General features: G+C 42.8%; 1 protein-coding gene and 1 long non-coding RNA gene across 8 annotated transcripts in view; one reads left to right on the top strand and one right to left on the bottom strand.

The window, feature by feature from the left end:
- The window catches only part of LOC133209908 (lipoma-preferred partner homolog), a 313,797-nt gene that overhangs the window by 107,461 nt on the left and 180,833 nt on the right, over window positions 1–25,503 (bottom strand). For 5 of the 6 annotated variants that reach the window (XM_061348850.1, XM_061348844.1, XM_061348846.1 and 2 more), the window contains one exon: window positions 14,376–15,041. In XM_061348850.1, coding sequence (XP_061204834.1) covers window positions 14,376–15,041 — 666 coding nt within the window. The remainder of the gene's footprint in view (window positions 1–14,375; window positions 15,042–25,503) is intronic. The other variant, XM_061348849.1, reaches the window with a different exon arrangement.
- Window positions 14,428–23,986, top strand: LOC133209909 (uncharacterized). Of its 2 annotated transcripts, none has more exons than XR_009724795.1 (3): window positions 14,428–14,528; window positions 22,650–22,816; window positions 23,784–23,986. It is a non-coding gene; the product is annotated as an uncharacterized LOC133209909 (long non-coding RNA). The 2 variants fall into 2 exon arrangements; XR_009724794.1 differs by lacking the exon at window positions 14,428–14,528 and adding an exon at window positions 17,519–18,229.

Genomic DNA, 25,503 nt, shown 5'->3' with positions numbered 1-25,503 from the left:
AGGAAGATAATACAGAGCCCAAGCCATCAAACCAAGCTGGCAAATTCTTTGTGCTAAGGGCTGACATTAGGCCATTTAAACTAAACTACATTTTGGTTGGCAGCATGTCATTGCCCACGTTCAGCTGAAGGCTGTAAGTTGCAGTCCTCAGGATTAATACTTTGAACTTTCTGGATAGAAGGCATGAGAAGAGCAGAAAACCAGCCAAAACCAAGAACATGGATAGAGCTCTGCAACTGCAGTTACCCTGCTAATATTTGCCTGCGTACACGCGCATGCATGTGGGTGTTAATATCCCACAGCAAACCCCAGACTCAACATATGTCAGGCAGTTTGCCAGGTTGCTTCCTTTCATCAGGTAGGCTTTTATATTAATTCTTGTAGTTTCCTAATTGATGAGTCCTCATGGTTTTCCCAGAACTCAAATCTCTTGGGCTCCTGCCAATCTAAATCTATCCAGTGGTGTTCACACAGGTCTGCAGAAAGCTGAACACCTTTGCTGAGGAATCAGTCTCCTGTAATTCAAGTGAAAAATCAGTGCTGGGGAAGAAAGGCATCTGCAGAACAGCTGAGACAAATATGAGCTGGTATGAAACCATCAGCAATGAACTCTCATCAGCAAAAGCTCAGTGTAGCTGCCTTGCTCACTGTCATCATAGTGCTCTGGACCTTGTATATTGAACTTTGCATGCAGACCTTGTATATATATATTCATCACTGAGGAGGAGTAAACAGCTGCCTCCTGTGCAGAGTGTTAACAGAAGCAGGAAAAAACTTCTTTTCAAGAAAAACAGGACATGAGATACAAAGAAATCCTTCTGGGAAAAATCAGGAGTAGGGAGCTTAGAAAGAAAGCTTAGGAAGAAACACGTATCTGTAAAAACGGCCCAAGTGTTCAATATTATTTCTGCTTTGCACCTTGTGAGGATGCACGTTCACAACCAACCCATCCTGACGCCTATCTTTGCTCTCTACCTATATTGCCAACAGTCCTTTCTCACCAGACCCACATCGCTGGTGGTGTCTGCACACAAATAACCCCGATCAGTCACATTCCACTCTAAAAGCTACAACAAATCTTCCCACAAATGGATAGGTACCCACTGCTGGGTGTCACTTACTTGAATTGTTCTATTCCTGCATTGCTTCTTTACAAGAACTAACATATGGATACCTTCTCATATGGGAAGTAAATTCTCTGCCCAGAATCAATGTCTCATGAAAGAAAGTATCAAAAAATGTTAAGGCTAGTATACCCTAGCCCAAGCTCACCTACACAGCAGCAAGTACAATGTGTTCATTCCCATAGAGCTAGCCATAAAGTCACTGTAACACCAGAATTTAGGTTCAACATGTAATTGTTTTAGGCAGGCAGGGAGTAACAGAACAGAAGAAGCTACTCTGTAATTTACTCAGCTTTCTAGCTGTAGCTTGAGAACCCCAGATAACAAACACTGTTAGTCTCTGATCTATACTCCAAGCTGTTATTAAGTCAACATAGAATCATAGAATAGTTAGGGTTGGAAAGGACCTTAAGATCATCAAGTTCCAACCCCCCTGCCATGGGCAGGGACACCTCACACTAAACCATACCACCCAAGGCCTCGTCCAGCCTGGCCTTGAACACTGCCAGGGATGGAGCATTCACAACCTCTCTGGGCAACCTATTCCAGTTGCTCCAAAGTTAATACAGTTATACCAACATCACCTTGGTCCAATATATATACCACAAAATGGTGACATGTACACTACAATTTAAGTGCCTTTATAGCTTAGATCAAACACACTGCTAAAATATTATTCTATACCTATTCTGTATATGGCCTTCAGTATGTGGTGTCATATCTGTCACAGCTTTTTGGGATGTTTGCGTGTTTCCATTCCTGGCTTCTTGTCTCATAAACTTGCAACAGCTGGAATTACTGTACAGAGATAGCCTGGGTCCAGCTGCAAAACAGCTCCCTTTCATAAATTTGTTTTACAGTCTTCTAAGGCCAAATGGAACATAACATGGCCACCAAATGTCTGATGAGCTATCCCAGATTGAACACCAAAGGAAACAGGTTGAACAATCCTGAACACTGAGCAACAACATTTATCCTCTTCCTCATTTCCCACATTCTTTGCATCTGGTTCACCATAAAACATGCAGATGCTTCAGTAGCAGACTAACCCAGGATGCTAGTAGTCATGCCTGATCTCGCTGGCCTTTCCCCATACTTGGCAACAAAATAAAAGTTACTTACACCATAGCAAGACACTGTGTATTCCTGCTCTAAGCACACACTCCGCAGATGAGAGAGGGGGCCCTACTCATCCTAAATCCCACCAAAGTCCTCAGATCCTGACAAGGCTGGAATGCTGCTTTGTACCTCAGGCTTGGAGGTATATACCTCACTGTCCTAAAGCTAACTCATCCTTAAAACCATGTGACTTATTAATTAATTCATTCTTCACCTCTGAGGCAGCCTTTTTATCTCTTCAGCACAGATACCTAGTTATCCCTTTGTAACTGCATCAAGACACAGACTGATGGAGGAAAAAGCCATGTGGCTGCTATCCATGTGGTTCCAGCTCAGTTACTTTCGCCATTTGTGAATATGGGGAAATGACCATAAAAGCAGGCTATTGCCATACACCTTCAAGAGGCTTTGTGAAGAATCCAGTTAAGATTCATCAGAGGCCTCTGAAAATATAAACCACTATGTAAATGCTAAAAGTTAACCGTTTTTAATAGCCACAGATTTAAGAAGTCTTTTCTTCATTTCCATACGAAGGTGCAGAAATATCCTTCGCTGCAAATAACCACTGTGCCTGCTGTGAGAGGCTCTGCACATGATTTCAATTGCCTTACACATAGAAAAGAGGAATAATACTTTGCATTTATAGATTTTTAAACTACTTTGCAGACAATCAAGCCTCAAAACCCCCACTGTGATACAGGAGGCAAACATTATACCTGTTTTACAGAGGAAACTAAGAAGGAAAAAGGTTAAACTACCTAGCCTAGAGCCAGAAAGGAGATATTTGAGAAATCAGGCATGCTAGCAAGGCCTATCTAGACCCACACTTGCTCACTTGCTCTTCTTAGTAAACAGTTAACTCTTCTGCTCCCAAACTTCTATACAGCAGGGTGTATATACTACATGGTAAGTGTGGCCATAGCTTTTATCTGTATTACCAGCATATTTAATCTTCTGTAGATGTTTCTGTTGACCACAGACAGTGCCTGGAATTTCATGAGGCCACTTATTCCATTTTCTAGCATGTGGGGCAATAGAAAAGTTGTTGACAACTAAAAGTTAAAAAACATTTATTTTTAGAACCTAAGTCTGACGTTACGGTGTCTGGACTCATAACTACCCATTTCTTTGACATTAAGATGAGCTACCACATGAGAAAATTGCTAGAATGATAGCATTTCCAGGGCATATTGAGTCACTGTCCAACATCTAAAATGGGAAATAAAATAATTTCTCAGCAACTGTCAGCACAGTGGGAGGCAAAGTCTGCAGGAAGTCAGCTTGTGCAGAAAAATTCAGGTTCCTACTCTGAAACAGGTCCCTCTACACTAAATACACTTTCTTTTTTTTTCTAATTTCCCAATGACAGAAAAACAATTAGGTCCCAAGGTATTGATTTCTTTGCATTGTCTTATATTTAGAACAATTATTAAGGTAGCACTAGCAAAATTGTAACAGTGATAACCAGGGAGCAGCAGCAGCATTGTGTCGACTCAGAAGCATGTGTCATTTTCTGCTTTGATCTGTTCAATCCCAGCGATGTGCCATGACTCCCTGCCTACAGGCTCCTTCTGCCCAGTCCCAGGAGAAAGATGCTCATGAGCTTTGTCCCCACCTACAGCAGGAATTCCCAGCCCCTGTGAGACCACCTTGGCTTATCTCCTCAGTGGCCCGTGGGGAATACTAATGTGAAAGAGTAGGAAAGTCCCTAGGACAGTGCTTTCCTGTCTCTTTAATTTGCATACCTTTTTTTTTTTCCCCTCCCGTGGACCTGCAGGCCCCCACATAATGAATTTAAGCTTTTAACAACAGGCTTTCATAGATCAGAGGGAAGTACAGCTCAGTAGTAATTTGCTGACGCTTGGGTTTTGCAAGGTGAAAGCCACCAATCTACTGTACAGGATAGCCTGTCCTCGAGAGAAGCATCTGCTTACAGTCCCAGTTAATGATTAACTCCTAAGTGGAAGCAGAATGGTTGATGAGGGTTTATGACTGCATGTCCTTTGTATTCTTTTTAAAAGGAGAAACAGATGTTTCCAACCACCACAAATCTCCATTTCCACAAATCTCTTGCTCTGGCTGTTACCTTGGGGCAGTGACTTCCGAAAGCTGAATGAAAAAATAAACAAATTAATTGTTCTGCTGGAAGGTTCAGAAAAGAGCCAGAGGTTGAACACATTCCTTCACACAGCAGCATGTCTCCTGCCGGCTCAGATAGCAAAAGACAGCATGGGAAAATCCTGTTCTAACACTACATTTTCTGCTAGTAAGCAGGGTCTTCAAGACTGCCAGTTCAACTGGAGAAGAGCCCTGGAAAGTCTTCTCCTTTGTCTGCAGAAGGCATATTTTTCTGCTACACGGTCTCAAGTATAAACTGTCTCATCTGTCAAAGTACATAGTCTAAATGCTTGAGCTAGCATTAATTTATATTTCTAAACAAACACCAGACCCTAACAATTTGTGTAATGGTGAAGTTAATTTTATCAGAGATATTTGTGTCCTCTCCCACTTTAAACGTCATCTTGATTTTTTTTATAAGGGGAGGGAGGGATTTTTGAGCGCTGCCTGCAGATATGCATTTGTATGCATTTTTCATCTTTTAACTAACACACAGGAGGAAAAAAAAGTTATTTTTGCTAGCAGCCTGCTGTGATATAAATAAAAATAATAGGTACATTCACAGATTTGGAACTTTTTACAGCCACTGTGCAAAAAGCAATTTTAATTTATAACCACGGAGTCTTGCAAAACATATAACGAAGACATAATAAAATGGAATGTTTATCCTGTGGCTCCCATTAGACCTCTTCCGTTCAATGGTAGTAACTAATGACTTGTTTTTCCACTTTTGTATTGGAAGCCTTATTATTGGGCTGCACAGAGCATACCTTATTTGATTTCCCTAGCAATGCCTGCACCTCTTGCTGAAGCCTGCAATTAGATGTTCATGAAATAATAATAATAAAATGCTGCATAATCTCATCTGTGGTCAAAATTAAAAAAAAAAAAAAAAAGAAAAAAAAGTGAAAAATGAAAAGCCAGCAACAAACCAGCCCTGTTTGTACAATATTATACTGAGTACAATAGACTAATGTTCACTCCAGTGCATGTGTCCTTTTGACTAACCACTTCTGTCTGACAACCTTTTTTTGGCAACAGAACACATTGTACTTTTTGGATAAGTGACTGTGGAATATAATGCTGTTTATTCAAAAGCAGGTCACACAGAAATGAGCTTCCAGTTTTCTTTATCTTTTTACCTTTCTTATCTTCATGCTGTTTAAATTTATACTGAATTTCTTTTAATTACACATATGGTTTTAATTGCTGTACTGTATTTATTCACATGAAGGTGACCTGATGGTGAAAGGGTAAAGAAAGGTGGGTGGGAAGCTCAATTCAGATTTGAAAACTATATTTGGACATAATTATTAGTGTGCAATCTCACAAAGAAACAAACACAAGCACATGCATTTCCAGCATTCTCGGTTATCTACAGGGCCAAATTTGCCTGCAATACAGCTGTGATACTTCTTTGTGCTTAAATTATTAGAAAGACACACTCACCACTTACTCAGTTATCTGGAATTTCCAACAGCAGCAACCCCCCCCCCCCAATTTTATGCTTAAGCCGGGACAAGCATCCTCAGGGAAAATGATGTGGAAACACATAGAAATTGTGAAAAATCTAGATTATGGGAAATGCAGCTAATGACATGGGTTCAGGAGAAAGTTTTAACTGAAATCAAGTGGGGCCGTGGAAGAGTGGATGTGTTTCTAAAGCAGGTTCTTGGGATGCAGCCTGAGGGAAGAGAGGTCACAAATTCTCTTTAACAGGAGGGAGAAAAGACTTTGATGGGACAAAGATAAAAGAAGAGCCCTCTTCTAACACAAGCTGGGGAAGCCAGCACAGGGCACCTCTCTGATGCTGCTCATCAGACCAGAGGAACACGATAGTCATCTGGAACTTTAAGTCTGCAAGATGCTCATGAAACTGAGGTTTACAAATGTTGCAGGGCACTTCACACAGATTTCTTCTGTCCTCCAACTCAGACTGAAAAATAAAATCCCCTGGGCTTCCTGGCCACAGCCTAGAATGAATCCAACAGTGGCATGTACACAGCAGGAGCTTCCTTGGCCACTTTGCCATTTTTTTTAATTTTCCAGAAAAGTAATGAGTTTTCACTTCAAGCTCTCTTACAGCAACAACAGAAAAGAAGGTGACTGATTTAATGAGTGATCAGCTCTCAAAAAGCTGGAGAAACCTCCTGGAAAAAAATATCCTTCAGGTATTGGTAAAATAGAGTCTATCTAGGCAATAACTAGGTGAAAATTATTATAGCTAATCTGTTGCTCAGGTGTGGCTCCATTTTACTGATGACTAAAGTAATCCTAACACGTCAGTTTAAGTTACTGCCAATTCATTTGAGGAAATTTTGTTTGTTTGTTTAGAAAAAGATTTAATTGGGGGGGATGAGTGAATCTGTCAGCAATAATAATGCATCTGTCTGTCCTCGTGCTAAACCACACCATGGAAAATCCTTCCTAATGCTAGATTGATCAGCTAACACATAGCAGCTCCGCTATTCTAATTTGTTTTATGTAGCTGACTTTAGACAGCACATTTCAACCTGGCCTATTTTGAGGATACGTATAAAACTAAGTCACTGCCCTTTTAGTGTAGATAAAGAGGCATATGAATACTACTCTGCTACAAGAAACACACAGTTCATCTGATATATTTTCCAGCAGAGAGAATACACTGCATCTGGAACAAAGAAGAAAATGTGATTGGAAAGTTTAGAGCCCTTAAATTAATTCCCCAGACAAAAAGTTGAGGCACCATATTCATAATGCCACATTATGTAACTTGCTCTGGAGCCAGGCAGCTACTAAGTGAAACAGTATGAGTTGTAAAAACAAAATATTGTTGTGAAAACAATTTTATAGCTTTATAATTCACTATTATTTTCATTTAAGAACAAAACTGTCAGTATAATTGTAGATTCTGTTTGCCTTGCAGGAGTTCTTTCAGCTTGTGATAGGAAAGCTCCTTGTTTTTAAACTTTCTTCCCTCCCCATCCCAAATGCCACTATTTAATTTCCTATATTGTGCTTCTTTATAGTTATTCAGAAGTAAATCTTATCAGGAAGACTATTATGTGGTAGCCTAAGTTAGTTTAGTACCAGAACATTTATGATCAGTAAATGTAACCATATATTGCTAACTATTTCTTACCATTACTCTTGCAGGAAAAAAGTGTTTTATCAGCAGCCGTTACAGGCTACTCTTAACTCTTTATAACTGCATATTCATTTCATTTTAGGTCAGATCCTACATGGCTTGCAGTGCTCACTATGCACCATCATAATTTTCTAACTTGCCTGCTCAACGAAGTACTAGGCTCAAGAGTCTAGTTGTAGACAACTATACCTACCAATGGAGAAATGAGTCATCTTGTAAACTGCGCACAGCTCCCTACACAAAGTGGTGCTTTAGTAACAAACTATTACTATAATAGTGTGTACATGTGCCATTAAGAAACGGATTAAGACCACAAATATGTTTCACAGAGGTCAGTGGGAAAATTCCCCAAATATAGGATGATCCACTCCAAATTACATGAACAAAATATCACATCACCCAAAGCATCACTGTGACGTGAGGAGTTCCTCATCTTAACACTGGCACTACCATTGGGTCATAAACCCAAAGAGTTTCACGCCAACTGGGCAGCCAGAGCCTTCCCCACTTTAAACACAGAAGCCATCCAGTGACACCAAGATGCTCCATGTCTCCTCATTCTCCCCAGCTCTCCTAATCAAAGTTGCCTAAGCTTGGGCAAGTTTCCCTACCCATTTGTAGCCTACCCTCATTGCAATAAACTTGACAATAACACAGAGGTTATCTGGTAGAAGAACAGCTTCACCACATGCTCTGGTGCCTTGGCTTTGGAAGAATTATGATGCGGTTGGACTCTGCTGTATCTTAAAAGGGAAGAAAACAGTTCCTCCAGTAATCAGCAGTACCATCACACACAACAGCCAGAGTATGCCTGTGAATTAAGTGTCACTGACTTTTATGGGTGCTGCTTTGTGAACTGAAAGCCGTAAACCACGAGTAAGGCCAACCATCCTTGCCTCACTGTGCTACAGATGAGGCTGTACCTGAGCTTAGCTGGCCCCAGGGCTCAGGCAAGCACCATTGCTCAAAATCCAGACAGCCTCCCCATCAGGTGTGCTTTCCCACCTATAGGTAAATATATGCTGCCTACATTTTATGACCTAAGATACTAAATCCTCATTTGTAACATGATCTGGAAGTATCTGCCAAGGTAGACACATGGTTATCAAGAGTTAACAGCACAGGAACAGAGCCCTTAATTAACTTAAAGGCTGCCCCCATGCCTTACCATGTATGCAGGCATTGTCCTCAGCTTATTTTAAGAAGGAGCAAGAAAGAACATCCAGGTATTATGCCAAAAGCCTCTTTCTCAATTATTCCTGTTATATTACTAACCCATTGTGGCTGACTAAAGGCTAAAGCTGCAAAAGCTGCAGCCTGAAGCCATGTATTTAAGTTGGTTTCTCGGTATATGCTGACCTGACTTACTCCTGCAACTGCAGGCCCCCTGTTATCTTTAACTTCCAGGTAACTGTTTGGCAACTTGCTGTTTCTCTATTTCAGGAAAGCAACTCAAATGTATGATTCCTGAGAGACAAATCTGATAAATTGTTCTGTCTTCAGCTGGTTCCTGCTAGTATATGGAGTACTGAAATTAAAAAAATATAATACAAAGAACAAAGAGTAAAGGTTTGAAATGAAAATGTTAAACACACTACAAGCCAAAAATTGAGCTTTTTCAAAAGTTTAGGATATAAACCAGATTGTGTCAGATTCCTGTTGCCAGGATAAGCACGCTGTTCTGAAAACCTCTTTGCACCTCTTGGCAGCATCTTTTCACCTGAAAATCCTGAGGAAATCTAAAGATTTTGATGCAAAGTTTTATAATACCTTGACAAGGAAAACATGATTCCCAATGCCACAAAGTGTTACCAAGTCCTAACTATGAGCTTCTCATCTCATCATTAAGACACTAGTACTTGTCTTCTTCCCCTTCTCCTTGTTTTAACAGAAGCAATGGTATTTAATTTAATCCACCCAGAAGCAATGACAGAGTCAGCAGCTGATATGCAGCTAGTGCTGGTTAGAACTTGGAATTACTGTTTTGTGAAGAATGTCAACATTTTGAGATTTGTTGCTATTCTCAGGGTAGAAAGGAACTGCATATTCATCTGGAAATTTTGAAATGTCATGTTGAAATCGCAAATTCAACTCTGAATCTTGGAATTTCACCTTTTATTTCATTTAACATTAGCTTTATGTCTTTTTTAATTCATTAAATGCCAAAGCAGAATATTTCAAGTAAGCCTTTTACATTTTACTTGGGTTTGCTTTATTTTAGTATTTTAAGAGTATGGGAAGCTACTGTCTCACACTGATAGAAAACCAACTTCAAACATCATTTTACAAAGTCTCTGAATCCCATACAGTGGAAATTTTCAATAACTGACTTTTGGGAAGAGGACACTTGGGTGGAGATACGAGATTTTTGAGGAAAATACACACAAAGGGAGACAGACAGTGCACAGCAAGTTGTCTGCCTTTCCCCCCAAGCAAAAAGCAATGCTAAGAAAGAATATACCCCTGTGACAGCAGGAGGGAATCTGGCATATTGCATTTATTCATCTGCAGAGAACAGTCGCTAGATTAACAGCAAACAGCAAGAGCATTAGTCTCAGTTCAAATGCAAATGCCGAAGGTATCTACTTTATGTGAGTGATGGTAGGCTGTAAAAATTATTAAACCAGTACGAGAAGTGCATCAGTCATAGCAAAGGACACTGGTGAGCAGATGTTGCTGAGGCAAAAATGAAACTTCCAAGCGAATGCCTCCATCACAGGTATTAAATCAGTGGAAAAGCTGACAAAAGCTGTGTAAAATGAGAAAAAAGTAAGTTGTCACAGTCCCCTCTTGGGCATTGCAAGTTTCACGAGACCATGCCAATGCTGGTGGCAGCAGGCTGCAAAGAAACACCACCTCCAGCAGTTCTGAAACAATGCAGTGGCTGAGATCTGCTAATCATGAGTGGCCACCACCACCTAAATCATGTCAAACTCATAAGCTGCCTTGTTAATTTTACCTCATAATTTCCAGCTGTCTTCCTACTTTATTGCCATAGCACTTACCTAGAACAGCACACAACACTGAAGGGCTGTCTGAAGAGAAGGTCATGCTCCATATGCACCAATACTTGCATATGTGTAAATGGCGACAATGTGACTCATGGCTGGTGTGAACTAAGAGGGTTAGGGAACATGACTTGTACCATGTCAGTAAGAATAGACACAGCTACCAAAGGGACACTGCTCCCTTGTTCCTTCCAGCAAATCCACAGCAAAGGAGCTTGGATTTGGATGCTGCAGTAAATGAGAGCTACAAGAAATTTTTGCCCTCCCCAGATTGGCAGATTGCTCTCAAGAGATGAGTGGTTTTATTAAGATTTCCACCATTCCTGACCAAGCCCACAAGCTATCTCAATTGATTTCAATGGCATCCAGTCTGGATGCTGAAAATGTGCAGGTCCTTTTACAAAGGAATGTGGTTCCCTAGGCCTTTGAGAACATTCAGAAAGAGGAAGGAGAATACAGAGGATCTGAGATCTAGGAAGAAGAGACCTCCTAGCAGTCTACAGTGGCCACCCCTCAAATATACCAGGAGACATGAATCCCCTGAAAGTCCACAAAGCCACCTGGGGTACACACAGTAGTGTCTCAAAAACACTCAAACATGACCAAGAACAGCAAAAGTACCTAGACCTATTTTGGAGATATGAGAGCTTGACAAGGATGTTTGGCATCTTAAGCAGTCGAGCACAGAAACATTTGATGATAGCTGAGCTGGTCAGTGGTGGGAATTTCGTCAACTCTATTTTAGCCACAGGGCAAACTTGCAGGCATTCTCCATGTCAGAAACTGTCTTTGCCATTTTGTTTTTCCTGCTGTGGATATCTTGGTGCCAGAAATCAGTGTATCTAATGAGTCACCATGGTCTTACGCTCTCTGGCCTTTGGGAGGGGCTTCAGATTTTGACTTGGTCTGAACTGGCACAGCATCGCTGGCAAAAAGTGTGAGAGCACCCAGTCGTGTCACATGTTTCTGTGATGGTCTCATGACAACTCTGCTGCTGCTCCTACAGAAATCCCCACCACCTACCACTGAGAGGAGACAGCTCCTGAGGTTTTTGGTCAGGAATGCCCTTGAGGCACATGAAGGTTTAAATAAGGACATGCACTCCACCAGTTAATTTCCTAAGTGGGACTTGGGCATTAATGCTAGACAGGGTGATACAAAAGGCTAAAATGCACAGAGATTTCACATGCATGACTCTCACTTCCATAACTGGCCCAAGACCAGAATACAACACAGCACTATGTATGAGTAAAACTCATTGTTCTTAGTGAGCTTTAAGAACCAGTACAGATTATTTGCTGTTCCCATACCAATCCAGATTTATTTTGGATCAGCAGCGACTTCAACATGATTAGCAAGAAGCAAAAAACACAGAGCCACAGTACCATGAACCAATTCCTAGCCAAAAATGCAAAATATAAGCTATTTCTTTTTCCCCTTTCTTCGTTTATTGTTTTTTATTATTTTTTTTACCCTTTAAAAGCCTTAAATAAATTTAATGAAAAAATTTACCTCTCACAGTGATGGATCATTGTATGCATTAGAATTAAGGATCATGAACTTCTAATCCGAGATGGATTTGTTACAACATCCTTAGTATTTTGCACACAGAATGCATTCAAGAGTAAGAATGTACTTTTCTGAACACAATTAGAAACTGTTTTATATTTCAAGACCATTCCCTTGCAAGAAGAAAGATTCCTAAAGGTCTCCTTGCATTTTAAATGATATGCATTAATGCCCACTTCTCACCCTGGCTCTCAAGTCAATTTCCTTAACTGAAAGGCTTCAAACCAACCTTGAAAAGGCAAAACACAATGAAATGCAAAAGCCAGTATGTAGGGAATACGTTAAAGTTCACATTGTAGCCAACAAGTCAAATTACATTGACAATTCTCCGTATCAAGTATCTGTTCTAATATAAACTTCTTTATTTTTCTCCTTTAAATAAAGTATTTCCAAAAGATGATTTTATGAATGAGTTACTCTGAAAAAAAAAGATAATATGGTAAAAATGGACAACACTGCTTCACTAGCAAAGTATACAGGGTTCTATTATTGAGCATCTCCTGCTAAGATCACCTTCTTCACCAATTACACTACATATGTTACAAAGCAGAGATTAAGCAGAGTCTGACACCAGTATGTTAGAGAAGAGTTGTAAGTTCAAAAGCAAAATAGATAATAATGCAGATATTTAGCAAGCTGGAAGGGAATGAAAGGGAGTCTGGTTTGCAGAAAAAATGAAATGATTTTTATAGAGATACATAAGAAGTACTTCTGCATGATATTTGCAAATGCCACGTGCACACATACAAACAGATATATATATATATATATAAAATATATATACACACATGAAACCCCAAACTTGAGCTAAATTAAATTGTCCTTCCAACTTTGTAATGCAAATGAGACCAACAGGCTTGTGCTGTCTGTGGTTCGAGATGATTTGTGTTTCCATAGAGATGCTGAGTGAACTAAAGTTTTTTGATTTTTTTTATATATAAGCCTACTTGTATCTATAAAAGTCTAAATATGGATCTGCTCTACCTCAGCATTTCCTCAGTGACTCCACTGGAACCACAGCGATTACACCAGTTAAGGCTATGTGCAGATTTCTTACCTTTCACTACTTTCCAATCTAAACTCTGTACCAAGCAGCTGCACAGCCAGGAGTTTATTACTTCTCTTCCCACTCCTAGCTCCTTGGTAAGGAAGGGGAAGAAAAGATAAAAAGCAGTTTCTTAGCTGCTAGTAGATAATATTTCAAGGACTTTTGTAATGTACTGCCCTCTCTAAACTGCCTGAAGAAACGCCTTTGCCTTCAAAAGTTCCCAGTGTCAGGAAATCTCAAATTCAGGGAAAACAGTCTGTGTGCTGCTAGTGAAGGAAATGCCAAAAGGACAGACTTTTTGCTATGTGTCAGAAGCTTTTCCGCCCTTCCCTGTGAGCACCCACAATCTGATGAGTAGCTGAGATGAGCCAGGGTGGGCCTGAACAGTGATGGGTTCACTGCTTTCCACCTGGGCTTGGCTGTCCTCACCCTTTTGTGGAGCCCAAGCTCATCATACACTGTGAGGATCCCACAGAGCTAAAGCACTGTGTGTCCCCAGAGCCATGATAGGGACAGCCACCAAGAGAAGCGACAAAAGCCAGCCAGCATCAGTTTGGGCGGAGAAACCAGGCAGACCAGTTTAGCTTTCTATTTCAGTTGGCTTCCCTTTGTAAGGATCAGGCACCAGTTCAAGTGGATAGAGGCCACCTCAGTGTATCATTACTTGAGAGGAAAATCAGAGCTGAGCTCTGTGGGAACTCATTTCCATGTGGTTTCAGCAATAAGTGATTTTTGAACAGCAGCACACTAGAGGTCAACCTCTGCAATCGCTCTGAACCACAATCAAAACCAGCCTCCTGTGTACCTCCTATCTGCCTAAGAAGAGGAAGGATTTTTCTGGTGAACAGAGCTGTCCACAAGCACATGGAGTTCCCAACCTCTCATTTGATCTTGGGTATGCCCGGAAGGAAGGACCCAACAATGCCATACGGAGGTATGGCCAGTGAACTCTGATGGTAACAGCATGTCAGAGGGATGAAACCTCCCTTCTGCCCGACAGGTGATGCCACACCCGCGCCTGTGATGCCAACTCCTCCTTCAAGGCTGGCAGTGTTTCTATGTCCCCACAAAAGCCTCATTCCGAAGCAGACAAGAGTTCCCTATTTCCAGCTTTTAAGAAGCCATGCAGAGGGAGACCTGCCCAAACCTTAGCAGGTGCCCTGAACCCCACCAGGCTGCCTTTCAGGGAGGGTCCCCGGGCATGTTTAGTCCTGTGGCTCTCCACTCCTCCAGGAAGGCTGGTGAACACTCGCATCTCCTACCTTTTGCTGCAGCGCAGGTGGCTGTGGGGCCAGCATGGGGTCGGTAATGTAGGTCTTCTTCGTGCCGGGTGGCTGGTAGAGCCCAGGAGGAGCCTGGCCCATGGTGTTACTAGCAGGATACGCTGGTTCAGCCTTCCAGGAGCTCTGTGGCGTGTAGGGTGCTTCGGAGCCGTTCCTCCCCCCATACCCCCCATAGTAGGGGTCTTGGTAGCGGCTCTGTGGAGGTGCATAGCCATAGGCAGGCTCCGAGGGCCGGGCAGGTGGTGGGGCATAGCCATAGTCAGGCTGTGAAGCGCCATACTGCGGGGTGCTGGGCAGGCGGGCCGGCGGGGGAGTGTAGGACTGGCTGGGCACCAGGCTGCCATAGTGCACAGGCTGCGGGCCAGGTGGTTGGTAGTGCGGGCTGGGCTGCGCTGTCCTCACCTGGACATTGAAGGCCGGGCGGCTGGGGGTAGAGGCTGTGGCATAGGGGGCCGGCACTGGTTGTGGTTTCAGGGTGCCAACGGGAGTGACCGGGATGGGTGCTGGCTGTCCCGGGCCCTTGGCAGTGGACTTCTTGGTGGCTGTGAGAGGAGGCTGGTTGGGGATGATCATCCGCTTGTGGCCAGTGACAGGGGTGGACACAGACGGAGGGGTGGCAGTGGAGCTGCTCGAGGTGCCAGAGCCCTAGGGAGCAAGAAAAGAGAGCCACAGCATCAGCAGGAGGGCTGTCAGGTCAAGCAGTGAGGAGTTAAGTGGAAATGGAGTTTTACACTAACATCTGTGCAGTGACTCAAACTGCTTAGGGAAGCAGGAATGTACCTGAGACCACACGCTATAAAATGGTAATAGGAACCTTTCTCTTCTCTGACAGAAGAGGAATGGCACCCCAGAAGCCGAGCATAACTGCCATGCACAGCGTTTTGTTTCTCCTTGGAGTTTTCTCCTCTGCCTCCAAACAAACAAACTAAATCCCAATAAATGCAAGAAAAAGGGAGACTCACTGGAGAATAACTAGGGGAAAACCCATCCATTCCTGTGAAAATGAGAGTATTTGGAAAAAGACAGAAAATGAGATTATGGTCTCTACAGGGACATGAAAATCCTTGGCTCTCTAGAGAACTTGTAGGGTACTGCCCTCAATACCAGAGCTTCTTTAACAATGCAGGAGGTAGCTGACTGGGATGGCCTAAAACCAGATCCCAAGACTTAAGAATTAACATAGATCAAAGCAAAATATGGAGATGTCCCTGTCCCTGCTCTAAGCACTGCTGGTTGAAAGCCTGGACTGGCCTCAGAGAAGGCAAATGTTTCACATGGCTCCTTAAAGGGCAAAAAGTGGGTAAGGATTCCTGAGAGCTTCAAAAGTCAGCTCCCACCACAGCAGCTATGCAACCCTGTACCAGCACCCCAGGCACACCAGCCAGAGAAGAGGCTAACAACAAGTGCCACCACTTCCTGTGATTTGGCCACCAAATAAAGATTTAGTGCAGTGACACTGTCCTAATAGGTACTGTACATACTTCTGTGCAATGTACTTGTTTGTCTGTCTTGGCTCTTGAAATCCACCTCCAAAAACACCAGTGTGAAAGGACATCTTTGTTAAAGAGCTAACAATGTGAAACAGTTCCTGAAGAACGCTGAAGATGACCCTTAAGTCTATTCAGTAAATCAAGGAAGAACAAACTTGAATTTTTGGAATTCAGGATTAGATAAAATTTATTGCTTCTCTACTTTCCTTTATTCTGAAAGAGTACCTGAATTTCCTGCCTTCCTATCCAGAGATCTGTTAAAGTAAAGACAGTTTGACAGTATCTCTTTGTGGTTTTACTTAGTGACATAGTTATATGAGCTTATCTATCATTGAAAATTCCTGGGCTTGATCTCACCCATGAGATAGATAGCTTGATAATCTATAAGCAGCCCAAAGTCAGACCAGCTCAGCCCCCACCAGTGGTTGTCACATTTACCTAAATGACTGATCTTGCATTTGTTCCCAAGTGTTCCTGCTTTACGCAAGTAGCCTGACCTTTCCCTACGTCCCCGTCACCCTCTTGCTGCTATCGCTGGACAGGGGAGACAGAGGCTCATTGGGACACCCTCAAGCACAAGCTCTACCAGCGCCAGAGAAATCCTTTGCCTGGTCAGCAGGTGGCGGCAATAAATTGCTGCCAAACCAACCCGGGACGATGGAGACGGACTTCAACCACCCATTTCTCTGGGTCTCCAAGGGTACCAAACTCACCTTCCACCGAAGGTGGGATAAAGGCAGGCGCCTCCAACCATTCGGCAATCACCACATATGAAGAAAAGGAGGGTAAGTGCAAATCACTCAACTTCTAATCCACAGCCCACAAGCAAGTCTAGCAAAGGAATAGCGAAGCTCTGTTACCCATTTGGTAGCTCTTTCCACTAATACGTCCAAATACGTTTTTGCTGATGCACTGTTAAAGACCTTACCCCTGCAATTACAACTTTCAGGGCAAACCTTCCACGAGAGTAAACCTTCCACAAAGAGTCACTATAAATGAGAAAAACAAAACAAACCAAACCCCAGGCAAGTAAGAGCATCAATCTGTTTTGAGAGATGAAAAAGGTGTGTACACAGAGGTGGGGAAAAATAAGGCAGCAAACTTTTGCTGGAGAAAAAACGTCTCTATGTGTTAAAACCCTGACCTTGCCAACAGATCCAGTAGTACAAGGCAGTACATGGACAGACTGAAGAAATTTTGAAACTGAGAGCAAGGAGGAGCTGAAGTGTGTCTCAGTTGAACTGTAGAGACAGAGACAGGTTAAAGGTCTGTAGCCCTCCATTAATACTGCCTGATTCTTCTATTTCTGAAACACCTGGTAAGGAACAGGAAATCATCCATTCCTCTGTCCGTGCACAACTGCAGCAGCACCCATTGCTAGCAAGAAAATTTCCTTTCTGTCAGAATTATTCTCACGTATCAGCTTAGCGTTTATGCCTGGGAGTGCTAGAAACTTTCCCATTTCCTCACTCATTTCATTCCTGTAAATGACAGTAGTTTGTCCACTTACTGTAATGGGATGAAAGGTCCACAATGCGGCACTGTGTAATTATCACCAGAAAAGCATTTTTCTTTTCCATGTGAAGAGGCAGAAGGTAGATAGAAAAGCATTTTTCTTTTCCATGTGAAGAGGCAGAAGGTAGATAATGTTTTAAAGACAATGGGCTATCAGGGATGAGGGAGGAAAGTCCAAACCAAAACAACATAAATGAGCCTTATTTATCACGTATTATGTTTCTGAACACAGACCGTGGAAACAGGTGACAGACCGCTAGTAAAGCTCTTGTAATGGAAGTTACTTCACCTAACATGTTGATGCTAATCCCCTGCCTGGACTGGAACACACCTTAAGAATGAATGACAACTCCTTCCTCAAAAACCTGCCTGCATATTGACTGGCACTTTGAAAGGCTCTGAGCAGCTCCCATGTTTGACGCTACAAAGAGAATGAGCTGAGAGTCTCCTCTCCTGCACCAGTGAAGGAAGAGCAAGCTGCAGGTGCCTGGGCCAGAGACCAAGCTTTGCCATCAGCTTTACAGAAAAGGCTCAAGCTAACAAGTACTGGCTGCATTGTGGCATTCAAACCACAGGCTGCCTTGAGGAGGAGGAAGTTTGCATCAGTAGGAGTCCCCAGAGGCACCCTTTGTGACTCATTCTCAATTCCTCTGAGGGTGCTGGGCAAGAGTGTGATGAAATCTGGGCTTTAGGGGGAGGAAGACCGTGCAAGGCTAGTTAACATGGTGTAGCAGAGAAATGGGACAGGTTAAAGGGAATTTGACACTACTAGAGCACTTATGATTTATGGGGACACAAACTGGCTGCAGCTCCTGACCAAGGGCACAGGTGAAGTATCACCATAAATCCACTGCCCTGTTGCCTGCAAGAGAGAAGGATGGCCACAGTCCAGCCTTCTGTAGGTCTAGCCATGTACTCAAGTATCACCCCAGGCTTAAACCTCTAGATTATTAATGGATTAAGGAAAGACTTTTATAAATCCACATGAGCTATGGACAAGATTCCTCCTCTGAGGACAAGCATGTGCAGAAGGTTGAGAAAAGGGTACTTAGATACCACAGGGAAGAGTGATTTCAACAGATGTCTGGAAGGCAGGATAGGAGGGACAGTTGAGGCTACAAAGATGTCTGGTAGATAGCGAGGGAGTAATGAAGAGAAAGCTGGGAAGGGCTACCTGTATCACTGTGTGCAGTCCTAGCAAAAGAGATGACTGTCACAGATGTTTCATCCAAATGAGTCCACAGAACCTGTACTAGCGTAATGAAGTAGACGCATCGAAAAGCACTTCAAAGTGATAGCCCAGAAGTATGAAAACAAGTAGAAATAGGAGAAAGAAAGAAGAGAAAAAGAGTGGATTCATAGGAGTACAGGCATCCCTTACTCCAGCACCTCCTGGACAGCTCATTTCAAAACTTGTGTTGCTTTTGCAAGTGACTATTGCAGCCAAACATGCTCTCTGACACACTCTAAGGGCTGTTTTCAGAGGAAGACAGGCTTTCCTCTGCTCACCATGCACTACATGAAACTGTCTGACACACTTCACAAGTGTAAATTAGAACCATGCTACTTACCATCAACCCCTTCTTGCAAATTCATATTTGCAAAGAGAGTAAACTAGAAACCCCAGGTGCTGATAATGTAGAGTTGTTAAGAGAAACTAGAGTAGGAAGGAGTTAAATTCAGAACCTGATCTACCACAAACATTGTAATATAATTTTGTTGTTTTTTTTTTTTTTTTTAGGGGAAAGCACAAGAGCCTTGTTTAAACACTGATGGAAGTACCTAAATGTACTGCCTCTTCTACAAATGAATTACTCAGTAGTTCAAATAAAGGTGAACTAATACTGACAAAACCAAGCAAAACTCAATCAATGTGGGAGTTAAAAAAAACCCAAAAGAATTCTCCTAAAAAAAGTTACCATGTGCAGCCATCAGGGGAATCATTTTACTTGGTAACTCCTGCCCTGCCTTCTTACTTGCACTGGAAGATTATAAACATTGGCATGAGCTTCTTGTACAAGAAGTCCAGGGTTTTGTGATAAACCTGTGCTATCCTAGGGATCTGACTGTCAAAGCTGAGTGTCTGGATTCAAAGTTACCTTGGGTGGGAAAACCCAAAATCCTGACTGTGTGATTCTGCACTCTGTAGAAATGATTTGTAAGATCTTAATTTAAGTTCAGTGTATACAAGTAAAAAGTCATCACATACATACTATGTTCTTCTACAGAAATTAGCCTACAATTTTAGTTGTTGGCTGATATTCAAGGATCACCTACTCCAAGTTCAGGAGTGTTGCGTCCCAACTGGAAGGAAGGGCCAGCAGGAGGGCCAGGAGACCTCCTTGGATGGATAAGGAGCTGCTGAGGAAAATTCAAAGGAAAAAAGAGGTATATAAAAGGTGGAAGCAAGGACAGGCGCCCTGGGAAGAACACAGGGATGTTGTCCAGGAAGCTAGGGACCAGGTTAGGAAAGCTAAGGCCCAGCTAGAATTAAAATTGGCTAGGGATGTTAAGGGTAACAGGAAAGGTTTTATAGGTACATAGTGAATAAAAGGCAAACTAGGGACAATGTAGGCCCCCTCTGGAAGCTATCATGAGAACTCGCTACCCTGGATTTGAAGAAGGCTGAGGATCTCAATGACTTCTTTGCCTTGGTCTTTACTGGCAAAGGCTCTGACCACACCACCCAAGTCTTGGAAGGTAGATGCAGGGACTGTGAGAATGATGATCCTAGGCCCACTGTAAAAGAGGATCTGGTTCAAGACCATCTTAAGAACCTGAACGTACACAAGTCCATGGGACCCAATGAAATTCATCCTCATGTCCTGAAAGAGCTGGCAAATGAAATTGCTAAGACACTGTCCATCATATTTGAAAAACCATCGCAGTCAGGTGAAGTTCCTAAAGACTGGGAAAAGGGAAATATAACCCCCATTTTCAAGAAGGGGAAAATGGATGACCCAGGGAATTGCAGACCAGTCAGTCTCACCTCTGTGCCTGGCAAAATCTTGGAGAAGATTCTCCTGGAAGGCATGCTAAGGCACATGAGAAACAACATGGGGCTTGGTGACAGCCAGCATGGCTTCACTAAGGGGAAATCCTGCCTGATCAATTTGGTGGCCTTCTATGATGGGGCTACAGAACTGATGGACAGGGGTAGAGCAGTTGACTTCATCTACCTGGACTTGTGCAAAGCGTTCAACACTGTCCCACACAACATCCTTGTCTCTAAAGTGGAGAGACATCAATTTGATATTTGGACCACTCGGTGGATAAAGAACTGGCTGGATGGCCGCACGCAAAGAGTTGTGGTCAATGGCTCAATGTCCAGCTGGAGACCAGGAACGAGTGCTGTCCCTCAGGGATTGGTGTTGGGACCCGTCTTGTTTAACATCTTTGTCGTTGACATGAACAGTGGGATTGAATGCGCCCTCAGAAAGTTTGATGATGACACCAAGCTGTGTGGTTCGGTTGATAGGCTGGAAGGAAAGGATATCATCCAGAGGGACCCTGACATGCTTGTGAGGTGGGCTGATGCCAACCTTATGAAATTTAAGCATACCAAGCGCAAGGTCCTACACCTGGGTCGGACCAATCCCAGGCACAGCTACAGGCTGGGCAGAGAAGGGATTCAGATCAGCCCTGCGGAGAAGGACTTGGGGGTGTTGGTTGATGAGAAAATGAACACGAGGTAGCTGTAGTGTGCGCTTGCAGCCCAGAAAGCCAACCGTATCCTGGGCTGCATCAAAAGGAGCGTGACCAGCAGGTCGAAGGAGGTGATCCTGCCCCTCTACTCTGCTCTCATGAGACCTCACTTGGAGTATTGTGTGCAGTTCTGGTGTCCTCAACATAAAAAGGACATGGAACTGTTGGAACAAGTCCAGAGGAGGGCTATGTGGATGATCAGGGGACTGGAGCACCTCCCATATGAGGACAGGCTGAGAAAGTTGGGGCTGTTCAACCTGGAGAAGAGAAGGCTGCGTGGAGATCACATAGCAGCCTTCCAGTATCTGAAGGGGGGCTATAGGGATGCTGGGGAGGGATCCTTTATTAGAGACTGTAGTGATAGGACAAAGGGTAATGGGTTAAAACTTAAACAGGGGAAGTTTAGATTGGATATAAGGAAGAAGTTCTTTACTGTTAGGGTGGGGAGGCACTGGAATGGGTTGCCCAGGAAAGTTGTGAATGCTCCATCCCCAGCAGTGTTCAAGGCCAGGTTGCAGAGAGCCTTGGGTGATATGGTTTAGAGCGAGGTGTCCCTGCCCATGGCAGGGGGGTTGGAACTTGATGATCTTAAGGTCCTTTCCAACCCTAACTATTCTAAGATTCTACCTTTTGTCAGGGTTAAGTCTTAAGGAAAAAAAGTTCACAATAACTATAATCTACAGCATAAGCATGATTCTATAAGATCAGCTGGAACTCTTATGAAAATTACTTCATTCCCCTTTTATTCTGTACATTTGTAGAGTATTTTCTATAGAATCCCTTCAGTTACTCAGTTTCACAGACTGGATCAAAAATGCCAACATGAAGTTTATCACACACTCAATTCTCCAGGCATTTTTCATAAAGGTACAGCTGAATAGCTTTAGCCCTTTAGCTGTCAAATTACCACATATAAAGACACATTACTCCAACTCAGTGGTTTTCAACCTTTATGCTCGGCAGCCCCCAACTGTTTTTCAGGAGAGACACTCTTTTACAGAGAGTGTTAATCTACTGACAATAAACACAGGTTTTTAAAGTTACCTTTCACTGAATTTTTTCTTTGTTACCTTAGGAGTGATCATGGACTGTCAGGATTTGCAGAGCACAGGCTGAGAGCCATGGCTCTATCTATGGCTGCCTTTTTCAAGCATTTCAGTCACTATTTACCTCAGGATAGGAGTGAAACAATCCTTCTTCCTCAGAAGGCAGAAAGCTAGCAACTACTGGCACACAGGAATGCAGGATGCAGCATTCTTAGGGGGCTGCCACTTCACAGTGCCAGTGCAGCATCTCCCTTCATAACTTGGCCGCTCTTCTTCACGGTCCACCGACACAAGCCTGACTGAAACACAGGGCCAGCTCAGACATGTGCCAGCTGAAAACTTTTAAGTATCATTCGGCGGTGGTGGTGGTTGGAAGCCTGGGTGGGAAAGGCTCTGAAGGGTGGAAAATTAGCTTGGCTTCTCCTAACACAGTGAATTGGCATTTACCTTGGCTAGCTGGAGGTGCTTAAAGCTCTCTGTGAAATACTTCTCTACAGGGTCATTTATTCCATTCTAATACTGATACCTAAAACAGGGAAGATGAATCATCCACTGGAGGCATCTAGTTCACTCCACTGACTAATAGAAGCATAAAAACAGCCAAGAGAAGTCACTGAATATTTAGACAGCACAAGTTAGTGGTGTCAAATTCCACAATAAGTAGGTAATTTTGATGTGACTGTAAGAAGCACAGGTATCTTTTCCCTGCATTAAGTGCACTGCCACTCAAGCTCAGCTAGTGATGTGCAACAAGGAGATTCCTGAGTGCCAGTAGCTCAGATTATCAGTCAGGACCCTGCCACACCATGCCGCTGACGCAAGACCCAGGAGCTAGGCTGCAAATGCACTTCTCATGTATGAAGGGGGGCTGACATGGGTGGGCTGCCCTTCCCCACCTCCTTTTCTGCCTCTGTGCTGAACAGTGACTCCTGCTGGAACTGGAGCTGCCGCCTTGCCAGGAGTAGCAGCTGGGCTGATCCTCCCTGCCTGAGATCCCAGCTTCCCCTCAATTTGGGAAGGATAACCTCAGAGAAGAATCAAACACTGTGCTTTGAAACTTGGGCCTTTAGGTATCTGCAAATATAAACAGGCATTTTACGGAGTTTCCTGATGCGCAGACACATCAAACTCCTACTGACTTCAAATTCTGTATTTGAACAAGCTGCCTTGCTAGTGATAATGTATGGCCTTCCCCTGAACATATCCTCTTTTTCAGTCTGAATTAACATCTAGGTGAAAAGAAGAAATCTGGACTTTCGTTTGGGACTTGCAGACATCTGGAGTCCTTGCAGAGCTCCAGCTGGGTTGCTGAATGTCCAGAGATTCTGGACAGATGCACTTCTCTGTTCAGCATACCTGATGCATTTTCAATATTCAGGACTTTCTGGCCTTTATTATAATGTCCAGATAGTAGGCCAAACACACTGAGGACACGTCAGTCCACTTTGCACTTGATGCTACACAGGGCATACAGCTCAGTTACAAGCACAGATTTCTTTAGGTGTCAAAATGCCCTTAGAAGCTGGTCCAAAATGTTGAAGTCAGCTCCAAAGCCTTAAAACCCTCAGCTAAAACATGATTATAATCAGATGAAGCTTTTCTTTATAGTTTCATAATTTTATCTTTTCTAGCTTACAGCTGACAAATATGTGTCACAGAGGCACGGGCTATGCATGGATCAGCAGTCATACTCATACTTCCCAGACATGTTTATATGGCATTCAGCTTGCTGGCCTGATCACCAGAAGCTATCAAGGTATTCAAACGGATTGCTCCTAAGCATTATACCAAAAGAAGAGAAGAAATCTAATAAAGTGTTCATCTCTGGTTCTCAGATGAAGAGAATACCTTACAGATGCCATAAAGCATTACAAGAACACAACTGCTTCTGAGCTTTGATCTTTTTTTCAGCTGCTACCGCAGGTGGAAAAGGAGTCAACAGAGTTGTTAATGTTTCTGTTCACAACCTCTTCTGTACTCCTTGTATTGGCCCAGCTTGAAACACAAGGGAGAAGGTGGTGCACAGAAGAAAAGATGATAAAAACTTGACCTCCAATATTTTCTTGGGGAAAACTTTTCCTTTCAGAAGTGATGTGTGCAGTTATAGACATACACCTTGCTTCAGCATTCAGTATGGGTGTCAAGTGTTTTAGGCAGTCTGGGTTTCCAATTTCCAACACTCCATTAATTCCAAAGAGCCTGAACACATCTGAAAAGTTTGGTCTCCAAAACACAACAATGTTATGCCAGGGAAGAATTTTGCTTTTCCTTTTCAGTTTTATATTTAATTTTTTGTTTACCCCAATACTATCACTACGATGACCACTATGAGCTTTTTTATGCGTTTTTCCCTTTCTGTTGAGTGATCATTGTGTTTATGAGGAGGATTATGTGAGAAACCGGTTTTAAAAGATGTGCAAACAATTTACCTGAATATTTCTAGCTCTGTTGGACAGTTAAAGGCCACTGTTTTAGCTGAATTCATTCAAAGGGCTAGTTATGATTAAAATTCTCCTATTTAGAGCAATTCCACTTGACCAGTTCAAATGCCATAGCAACTTCATCTACAAGAATATCGGATATCAGCACAGAAATAGCTGTCAAAAATTCCAGAAGATGCCAGTCATGAGAAGTTAAATGTTTTCTGACATTTAATCCCAATTCATCTTGGAATATTTCTGTAATTTCCCACTCTCATCACTAAACAAATCTGCACCAGTCTGGACCTCAGGAACATGCAATGGCAGCCCCTTGCACTAGCTGAATCAGTGGCATATCAACTCTAGCAATAAAGTACGTGAGGAGCTGTGCACCACAGCCCTTTGGTTACATCAAAACGCAGAACTACTGAATACGGTCCTGGAACAGAAGACCACAAAAAGTGTAGAGCGGAACCATGTGAAGACAAGTCACTATGTGCATGGAGCAGTGAAACTGAGCTCCTTAATGACCACATTCTCTAAGGCTTAGCAACACAGGAATGCCCAAAGCATTTCCATTCTGCAAACTGGGCCCTTCTAACAGGCTGAACAAGTCTCCTTGCTTAATTTAGGCAAAATGTTGTCCTGTCTGACAATGGGGAAGCCCCCACTACACCTATAAATAAGAACATTGGGTAAGCCAAGTATTTTTATGACTTTTGCTATTACTAAGCTAGTGAAGCTTAAAGTATCATAATTACACTGTCCACAGACTTAAAAACATTTTTTTCTTCCTTTTATAAATTGCTATTTGTAATGAAAAAGAAGCTCACATGCATAATAAATATGGGCAGGTTAGAGGGTTATGTAGACTGTGCCACTATCCATGCATGTGCATCATGATTATAAAAAAAAATGGATTTAAAAGGTA

Source organism: Neopsephotus bourkii, unplaced genomic scaffold (genome assembly GCF_033783945.1).
Source record: "Neopsephotus bourkii isolate Nb327-2 ecotype Australia unplaced genomic scaffold, CSIRO-AGI_Nbou_v1 NB_369, whole genome shotgun sequence".
Lineage (NCBI taxonomy): Eukaryota > Metazoa > Chordata > Aves > Psittaciformes > Psittacidae > Neopsephotus > Neopsephotus bourkii.
This window is presented reverse-complemented; position numbering and strand designations above follow the sequence as displayed.